This window comes from Pecten maximus, chromosome 14 (assembly GCF_902652985.1).
Source record: "Pecten maximus chromosome 14, xPecMax1.1, whole genome shotgun sequence".
Taxonomy (NCBI): domain Eukaryota; kingdom Metazoa; phylum Mollusca; class Bivalvia; order Pectinida; family Pectinidae; genus Pecten; species Pecten maximus.
This window is the reverse complement of record NC_047028.1, coordinates 31,365,337-31,375,593: the sequence shown is the minus strand read 5'-3', so window position 1 is coordinate 31,375,593 and position 10,257 is coordinate 31,365,337. Positions and strand designations below refer to the sequence as shown.

Genomic DNA, 10,257 nt, shown 5'->3' with positions numbered 1-10,257 from the left:
GGTAATCAAATATTAGTCTTTATAGTCTTGTTTTAGATTAAATAGGTGAAGCAATTAGCCTATACTAAGTGTTTAGCATTTAGCCTATACTAAGTGTTTAGCATTTAGCATAATACTAAGTGTTTAGCATTTAGCATAATACTAAGTGTTTAGCATTTAGCATAATACTAAGTGTTTAGCATAAACAATGAACTAAATTCAAACTAATTTTGAGGTGAACAAAGGTAAAATTGAAGTATTACCAGGAACATAAAGGATTTAAACTTAATGTGTCATAACAATTGACTTTATTTCCAGATCTAGTGCAATATCATTTATTACTCTTTACTTCATTTAATCAGAGGTAGAAATCCTATTGTCTCCTGAGCCACAGGGACAGTCCATGTATGTATTACATGTATTAAGGGTAGTCACAGCCCCGTCAGAATGTTACCCCCATACATGTAATACATACATATGGACTATGGGTTGTGATTTGATGCCAAATCTCTGTGTCCTGACCATAAGGATTCCTTTAAAGACATTTAAATGTTTAATAGTGGGTCTTTAGAGTTCGGTAGGATAGCTGTATGTCAGTTAAATCTATATATATATATATCTGTCTATGGGACAAGACAATTTATTGGTGCTGCATATACACGGCATGATTGGTGCAGAACCATTTGTTAAATACATGTAAAACTGTCTGATTTGTTCTAAATCTATTTATAACATACATTTATCAATGCTATTAGTGTGGGACAACTTTTCAAGAAATGCTTTAAAATGTTGAAATTTATGTCTTGTTAAGTTTTCTAGTATTTGGACATTTAACTTGTATATATTAATGTTGATCCTTAATCATTTGGTATAAATGAAATACTTGTTGTTTACAATAAATGTATTGGAAAGACGCAACTAAGACCCTGCAATCGTTTGTTAAAATCAGTATACAAAATCAGTATACAAAATCAGTACATAATTGTTAAAGTTGTCATTGATATTGTAGTCTTTATATAAAATTAATGTAATTTATAACAAAAACATTCTAATTGCAGTCAGTTGTATTTAAACAAACTATGTTGTGTTTTGTGTCATGTGTGGTTTTACTGAAAGTCAAAGTATGATGTATGTAGGTATTCAGCATACCTATATAAAAAGTTCTTAACAAAGTCAGTCAAATTTAATAAGGAAATGATGGAGATTATTGAAAGTGTGATATTAGAAATAAAAAATCTAGAATATTTCATGTATGTAAAAAATTAAAGTTTACTACATCAGACTCGAAGCATATTTCTGTTTGTATGTTCTTAATGTCAAAGTCATAGAAAAGCTTCTCTTACTTACACTTTATATTCAAAATATTAACACTAACAACCCAGAGATAATAAACACTGCCTGACGGGTTTTTGTTGGCGAGGTAGCACTTTATATTAAAATATAAACACTAACAACCCAGAGATAATAAACACTGCCTGACATATACAGTATCTGTTTTGTAATAGATGTACATTTAGTTAAGTTCATGGCACAGACAGTTCAATAATAGAAATATAGAACATGGAAATAAATTTAATACTGATAATGATGACTTAAGAACTTTAATTTACACATATAGCTAACATTGTATGTTGATGTTCATGCTGGTATGAATGCAAGGTGGTTACATGTTAACTGTGAATGTTGTATGCCTCATGAATTGGATTATAAGGAAATGGTGTTCATACAAGCATGAAGAGACGAAATGCTATTCAATCCATAGGATATGATATAAGACATTTTTTAGTAATAATGAAATCTCCATTAGAGACAATCCCACAAGGTCAGGATTTGATAAAAAATAGAAATAATGGCATTTTCAATTATAATAAGCTCGGGTTATTAAATTTATAACAATGGTGACTGCCACAACCTTGGTTTATGTTGCTTACACCATAAACCTGAATTGTCTTGATGATGAAAATAAATTTTTTTTCTGTTAATATTGACCAAGAATACACTAGTCAGTGATATATCTGATGGAGAGAACAGAGCGGTTGGAAGATCTGGCTTGCAAGTGCTGTTACTTTTTTGTATGCCATCCAGTGTTTGCTAGCTCAGTGTCTGTTGGTTCATAAGTGCTATAATAAGTAAATGATGTGTGTTGGCGATATATATATCTATATATATACATAGGATTGTTATTATCAAAATAAACAGTATTTACATAACGCTTGTTGTGATGTCTTTTATACATTAATTTCCCAATATTGTCTGTTCAAAATCATAAATATCATCCCACATCACTGAATTGGTAGACAATAGGACGCAATATGGAGACAATAGGACGCAATATGGAGACAATTGGACGTAATATGGAGACAATAGGACGTAATATGGAGACAATAGGACATAACATGGAAATTATGACGTAATATGGAGGCAATAGGACGTAACATGGAGACTGACATAATATGGAGACAATAGGACGTAATATGGAGACTGAAATAATATGGAGATTATGACGTAATATTTGGAGACAATAGGACGTAACATGGAGACAATAGGACGTAAGATGGAGACAATAGGACGTAAGATGGAGACAATATGACGTAACATGGAGACAATAGGACGTAATAGGGAGACAATTGGACGTAATATGGAGACAATAGGACGTAACATGGAGACAATAGGACGTAATATGGAGACAATAGGACGTAATATGGAGACAGTAGGACATAACATGGAGATTATGACGTAATATGGAGACAATAGGACATAACATGGAAATTATGACGTAAATGGAGGCAATAGGACGTAACATGGAGACTGACGTAATATGGAGACTGAAATAATATGGAGATTATGACGTAATATTTGGAGACAATAGGACGTAAGATGGAGACAATAGGACGTAATATGGTGACTGACGTAATATGGAGACAATGAGACATAATATGGAGACAATAGGACGTAAGATGGAGACTGACGTAATATGGAGACAATGGGACATAATATGGAGACAATAGGACGTAATATGGAGACAATAGGACGTAAGATGGAGACAATGGGACGTAATATGGAGACAATGGGACGTAATATGGAGACAATAGTACTTAAGATGGAGACAATAGGAGGTAATATGGAGACAATTGGAGGTAATGTGGAGACAATAGGACGTAAGATGGAGACTGACGTAATATGGAGGCAATAGGACGTAATATGGAGATTATGACGTAATATGGAGACAATATGACGTAACATGGAGACAATAGGAGGTAATATGGAGACAATAGTACTTAAGATGGAGACAATAGGAGGTAATATGGAGACAATTGGACGTAATATGGAGATTATGACGTCATATGGAGACAATAGGACATAATATGGAGACTGACATATTATGGACATTAAGACGTAATATGGAGACAATAGGACGTAAGATGGAGACAATAGGACGTAATATGGAGATTATGACGTCATATGGAGACAATAGGACATAATATGGAGACTGACATATTATGGACATTAGGACGTAATATGGAGACAATAGGACGTAAGATGGAGACAATAGGACGTAATATGGAGACTGACGTAATATGGAGACAATGGGACGTAATATGGAGACAATAGGACGTAAGATGGAGACTGACATGATGTGGAGACAATATGACGTAATATGGTGACTATGACGTAATATGGAGATTATATGACGTAACATGGAGACAATTGGACGTTATATGGAGACAATAGAGACAGTTACATTGATGACATAAGAAGGACAAAAAAACAATTTTCTTCCAATATTTCCTAATTTTAAGGTCACCTGAGATGAAGTCGCAAGTGACCTATTTTAATTGCCTTTTGTGCGTTGTCTTCAGTCATGCATTTGAACCAATTTCGATGAAATTTTGCAGAAACTTTCCATGGCTGAAGGTCAACCAAAATTGTGAATTATGTGTTCTCTTGGGACAAAAGTGTCCTGTCGCATAATAACTCTGATTGGCGACTCCAATGGACAAAACTGTCCAGTTTCATTATATTCCTCTGGGATATTACCCCCTAGAGATGGTGAATATCTTACAACGGTCTTATAGGAAAGTTTCTGGGCATTTGGATTTTTTTCAGTGGTCTTTGAAATGACACTGCTGGCAGACTTAAGTCCCCCAAGGTTGACCGTAACCTGTACGTCACTAAGTGATAGACACTGCTGGCAGATTTAAGTCCCCCAAGCTTGACCGTAACCTGTACGTCACCAGGTGATAGACACTACTGGCATATTACATTCTCGTGATTTCATATCACATAGTCATGATTCCATATCACATACTCATGATTCCATATAACATAGTCATGATGATAAGATCATTTATTAGTATGATGAACTCGCCCTGCCTTATTAGATATTGTCGGAAACAATATGTTACAACGGAGGGCTTATTAACGTAACAGCAACAAAAAAAAAGCCAAAAGAAATAACTCAAATAAAAACACATAGGGTTCATTGAGAATATCCATTTAGTCCATTTATTTTCTCTCTTACAATTTCTCTACTGGTAGGCCAAGTTAAAACGATTAAATACAATTTCAAACCAGAGATTAATCACAAAGAATCCGTACAAGTTTTGTTAGGTTTTTAAAATAAACTGTTATCTCCTTGCAATCAGCATTATGTCATTTATCAGAGCGTAATCCACCATTTAATGATAGTGTGGGAGATCTGTAGTTGGATACCTATATCCCCAGTAGTCTGTTATTCTCAGGGACCCACTGATCCTTCTAGACGTGGTTTATTGTGAGTCTTTGAGCAAGAAATGTTACCCCTTAATCACTCCAGACAACACGCGACATGTTCCAAGATGTTTTGGTCTAATGAATACATATAATAACAACCACAGCAAGTTGCTATAGAGAGACCTCACCTCTTGTTGACTCTGTCTATTGATAAACCAACAAACATGTAAAAACACATGTGAACAATTAAATATGATTTGAAAATGTAGATAAATATACAAACAGCCACTGCCAAGACGTCAGTGTTAAACATGGAGCGTACATTCGTCTCGGTTATGGCCCTGTTGGCGCTGTCGCTACCGGCTGTGGTCGCTAGATGCTATTTGAATACATATTATAAAAGAATCAGTTGTTACCAGGACCAAACCAATGTTATACCAAGTTTTCCACAGTACAATGGGACCCTCGGCCGCCTGACATTTGATGGGAAATGGATAATAAGAAAATTAGACAAGAACTCTTTCACAGATATGCCCTCAGTGAATCGGCTTCAGCTGGAGAATATTGGATTACAACACTTGTCGTGTGACGTGTTTCACAACATCAGCCAGGAGCTGGCTGTTCTTAACCTTGACAACAACCTGCTGTCTCATTTCCCTGCCTGTTCCGTCAATAATCTGTATCACCTGAGAGAAAACTGAGCTTAAGTAAGAACTTCATCACCTGTATTCCCGAACACAGTGTACCTAGCTTCTTAGAACTTCTGGACGTATCATACAACAGAATAATTACAATAAATTCCACATTGTCCACGGACATCCACAACAAAAACCCTCTAAAAACGTTCAGCGTCAGAGGAAACAAACTTCGCTGGATAAGTCGAAATGATCTGCATCAGTTTCCTTATTTGGAAAATTGTGACATGAGTGAGAACCAGCTGGAGCACATTGAAGCAGGAACGTTTATGACTGACCAAGGTCACCTCCTGGTCATCAACCTGTCCCAGAACCAACTGACCAGTCATGTTTGGCTCTCTTTGGAACATTTGCAGCAAGTGAGGAATCTCGACTTGTCACACAACCAGATAGATCGTATCGATGATAATGTGATATCCAGTATGGACAATCTACAGACATTCGATATCTCATACAACATGCTTTCTGAAGTCGGACCAGCATTTGGTCATCAACACACTTTACGGGCTCTGGTATTTCATCACAACGTGATTACCAAGGTTACCGCGGATATGTTTGCTACAGGAACAAGGTTTATGCCCTCGTTTGACCTTGACCTTTCCTTTAATCTTCTTGTCAGTGTAGATCTGACCATTTCGGATTGTTTCTATTGTAATATTTTCCATTCATCACAATAAACTCAGCGCAATGCGCCTTTCTTCAAACCTTAACAGCACTTTCAGTACGGTCGACATCTCCTCTAATATGCTGGACGCGGTGCCTTCACCCCTACCCCCGTGGGTTAACTTTGATGGATCTGATAACCAGTTTTCTTCAGAGAGTGTTATTGACTTTCTCGCTCATTTACCTGATCGCAATATACGCACTGTGATCTTAAAGAACAACGGATTTCTTTGTGGTAATCAACCCGCCATCCCGGACGTTCAGGTTTCTTCTGACATCACATTAGATCTAGCAGACAACTGTGTTTCCCCTATATTCTTGTGTGTGCTAAAGTCCAACATGTACAGTCCATTTACAGATGTATACACTGTCAATATCAATCTGGACAGAAATGGAATTGAAACGCTACATGAATGCTCACTTAATATCTCCGTAGCCAGGCTGTCTTTGAAGGGAAACCGCCTGAGATTTCTGAATGAATCTTTCATTCTAAAGGAAATGCCAGATCTGGTGTATTTAGATATAGCTGAAAACAAAATGGAGTCCGTAACTTTACATAAACTAAGTGGACAGAGAAAGCTGTTACATTTGAATGTCTCCTTAAACAATGTACAAGATCTTCCTCTCGTGGTTTATAATGTATCTAATGTTGGTCTTCAAAAAAGAATCCTTGATTTTTCCTCCTGTAATATATCAAGCGGTACTAGTTTACTATTGAATGGTCATTAAGTCTACCATTCAAAAGTTGTGATCGACATGAGCAAAAATATGTTGAAACAAAACATCCCGATTAGTTTACGAGGACCGTTTTTCGCATCCATACTTTCTTTTATTTCGACTGACAATCACGTAGAATATATCCAAGATGTGCTTGATTTTAATAACTCACACATCGGGGCTGCTAACATGTTTGTTTTTGATTTTAGTAGAAACAAAATAAAATCTATTTCAAATTTAATTTCAAACTGTTTAGGTAACTACAGGTATTCATATCCCAAGATCGTTATTGATATCACAAAAAATCAGATGACCGAATTCCCTTCGTGTGATTCTTTTGGAGACTTTAGATGTTATATTTATCTCCGAATGAATTTCTCCCATAATTTCCTTCGTGCCTTAGCCTTCAATGGAACGTGTTATCTGATCAAATTCCAAATGTTAGATGTCAGTCACAACAACTTCACCGAGATACCTGAACCAATCACCTACAATTTCTACACTCTCCTATACCTAAATATGAGTCGCAACCGGATCTCCAAAATCATACCTGACGCATTTATTGGACTTTCTAATTACCTACTGGAACTTGACCTGAGCTTTAACCGTTTGACAGTATTCCCGGAAAGTATCAAAAGTCTATTGAAATTGGAAAAACTCAATATGGCAGGAAATCTTATTCTGACGGTCCCAGATGCTGGTTTTTCCTTATGGCCATCTTTGTCCGTGTTCCAATTCCACGGTAACCCGCTTGTCTGCTCCTGTTCCACTGCCTGGCTGAGAAACTACACCCTTACCACAGATCTGGGACAGTGCAGTTATCCTGTGGAACTTAAAGGTAACGTGGCCACATGTCTAGCAACCTCGCCTTGTGATTCAGATGAGAATGTGTATTCGTCCAAGGAAAATATCCAGGCGTGTAAGAACGGGTTGGTACTTACCCATGAGAACCAACACCTAAAATGGGACCTTCCGTCAGGTAATGTACAAACTACGTCACAAACACAGGCCAATGTCGAAGTTTTCAAAAAATGCAAGCTGGTGACTAACTTTTCTTTAGTAGTTGATAAAACCTTGAAGCTTTCAGGTGACGTGAATGAAATAGTGTGTGTTACCTTATCTGACAGAAGCTGGATTAGTAACCTAACAGAATGCTTTGTGTTGGGTACAACAGAGGATGGCCCTGAAGTTAGTACAGAATATGTCCCTCTTCAGGAAGAAACTACACCGCCGAACACAGTCTATATCGGAGTGATTGTTGCTCTCTCCGTAACTTTGGCTATTGTTGTGTGTACAGTACTCATTGTCTTCTTAATACGTAAATGTCAAGCTGTTGAAAAACCTAAAGGAAATAATATGTACTCTATGTCAATACGAGAGAACAAGGCATATGAAAGCAAGACAGACTATGGGTCACCAGCCAGTAACGTAACCAGCCAGGAAGATTACTATGACGAAATCCAACCCTCGTATGTAAATATGTCTGAAACCTAGTTAAAACCTTAATATATGGTAAACATTGGTGTAAACATTGGTGTATGTGTAAACATTGGTGTAAACATTGGTGTATGTGTAAACATTGGTGTATGTGTAAACATTGGTGTATGTGTAGACATTGGTGTATGTGTAAACATTGGTGTATGTGTAAACATTGGTGTAAACATTGGTGTATGTGTAAACATTGGTGTAAACATTGGTGTATGTGTAAACATTGGTGTATGTGTAAACATTGGTGTAAACATTGGTGTATGTGTAAACATTGGTGTAAACATTGGTGTATGTGTAAACATTGGTGTAAACATTGGTGTATGTGTAAACATTGGTGTATGTGTAAACATTGGTGTATGTGTAAACATTGGTGTAAACATTGGTGTAAACATTGGTGTATGTGTAAACATTGGTGTAAACATTGGTGTATGTGTAAACATTGGTGTAAACATTGGTGTATGTGTAAACATTGGTGTAAACATTGGTGTATGTGTAAACATTGGTGTATGTGTAAACATTGGTGTATGTGTAAACATTGGTGTATGTGTAAACATTGGTGTATGTGTAAACATTGGTGTAAACATTGGTGTATATGTAAACATTGGTGTAAACATTGGTGTATGTGTAAACATTGGTGTATGTGTAAACATTGGTGTAAACATTGGTGTATGTGTAAACATTGGTGTAAACATTGGTGTATGTGTAAACATTGGTGTAAACATTGGTGTATGTGTAAACATTGGTGTATGTGTAAACATTGGTGTATGTGTAAACATTGGTGTAAACATTGGTGTATGTGTAAACATTAGTGTATGTGTAAACATTGGTGTATGTGTAAACATTGGTGTATGTGTAAACATTGGTGTATGTGTAAACATTGGTGTAAACATTGGTGTATATGTAAACATTGGTGTAAACATTGGTGTATGTGTAAACATTGGTGTAAACATTGGTGTATGTGTAAACATTGGTGTAAACATTGGTGTATGTGTAAACATTGGTGTATGTGTAAACATTGGTGTATGTGTAAACATTGGTGTATGTGTAAACATTGGTGTAAACATTGGTGTATATGTAAACATTGGTGTAAACATTGGTGTATGTGTAAACATTGGTGTAAACATTGGTGTAAACATTGGTGTATATGTAAACATTGGTGTATGTGTAAACATTGGTGTATGTGTAAACATTGGTGTATGTGTAAACATTGGTGTAAACATTGGTGTATGTGTAAACATTGGTGTATGTGTAAACATTGGTGTATGTGTAAACATTGGTGTAAACATTGGTGTATGTGTAAACATTGGTGTATGTGTAAACATTGGTGTAAACATTGGTGTATGTGTAAACATTGGTGTATGTGTAAACATTGGTGTATGTGTAAACATTGGTGTTTGTGTAAACATTGGTGTAAACATTGGTGTATGTGTAAACATTGGTGTATGTGTAAACATTGGTGTATGTGTAAACATTGGTGTTTGTGTAAACATTGGTGTAAACATTGGTGTATGTGTAAACATTGGTGTAAACATTGGTGTTTGTGTAAACATTGGTGTATGTGTAAACATTGGTGTAAACATTGGTGTATGTGTAAACATTGGTGTATGTGTAAACATTGGTGTATGTGTAAACATTGGTGTATGTGTAAACATTGGTGTATGTGTAAACATTGGTGTATGTGTAAACATTGGTGTATGTGTAAACATTGGTGTATGTGTAAACATTAGTGTATGTGTAAACATTGGTGTATGTGTAAACATTGGTGTATGTGTAGACATTGGTGTATGTGTAAACATTGGTGTATATGTAAACATTGGTGTATGTGTAAACATTGGTGTATGTGTAAACATTGGTGTATGTGTAAACATTGGTGTATGTGTAAACATTGGTGTATGTGTAAACATTGGTGTATGTGTAAACATTGGTGTAAACATTGGTGTATGTGTAAACATTGGTGTATGTGTAAACATTGGTGTAAACATTGGTGTATATGTAAACATTG

At 36.0% G+C, this 10,257-nt stretch overlaps 1 protein-coding gene across 1 annotated transcript; it reads left to right on the top strand.

The window, feature by feature from the left end:
• The first annotated feature begins 7,136 nt into the window (after positions 1-7,136).
• On the top strand, positions 7,137-8,261 carry LOC117341865 (leucine-rich repeat-containing protein 4-like). The gene has a single exon (XM_033903724.1). The coding sequence runs from the start codon at positions 7,137-7,139 to the stop codon at positions 8,259-8,261; it is 1,125 nt and encodes a 374-aa protein (XP_033759615.1).
• The last annotated feature ends 1,996 nt before the right edge of the window (positions 8,262-10,257 follow it).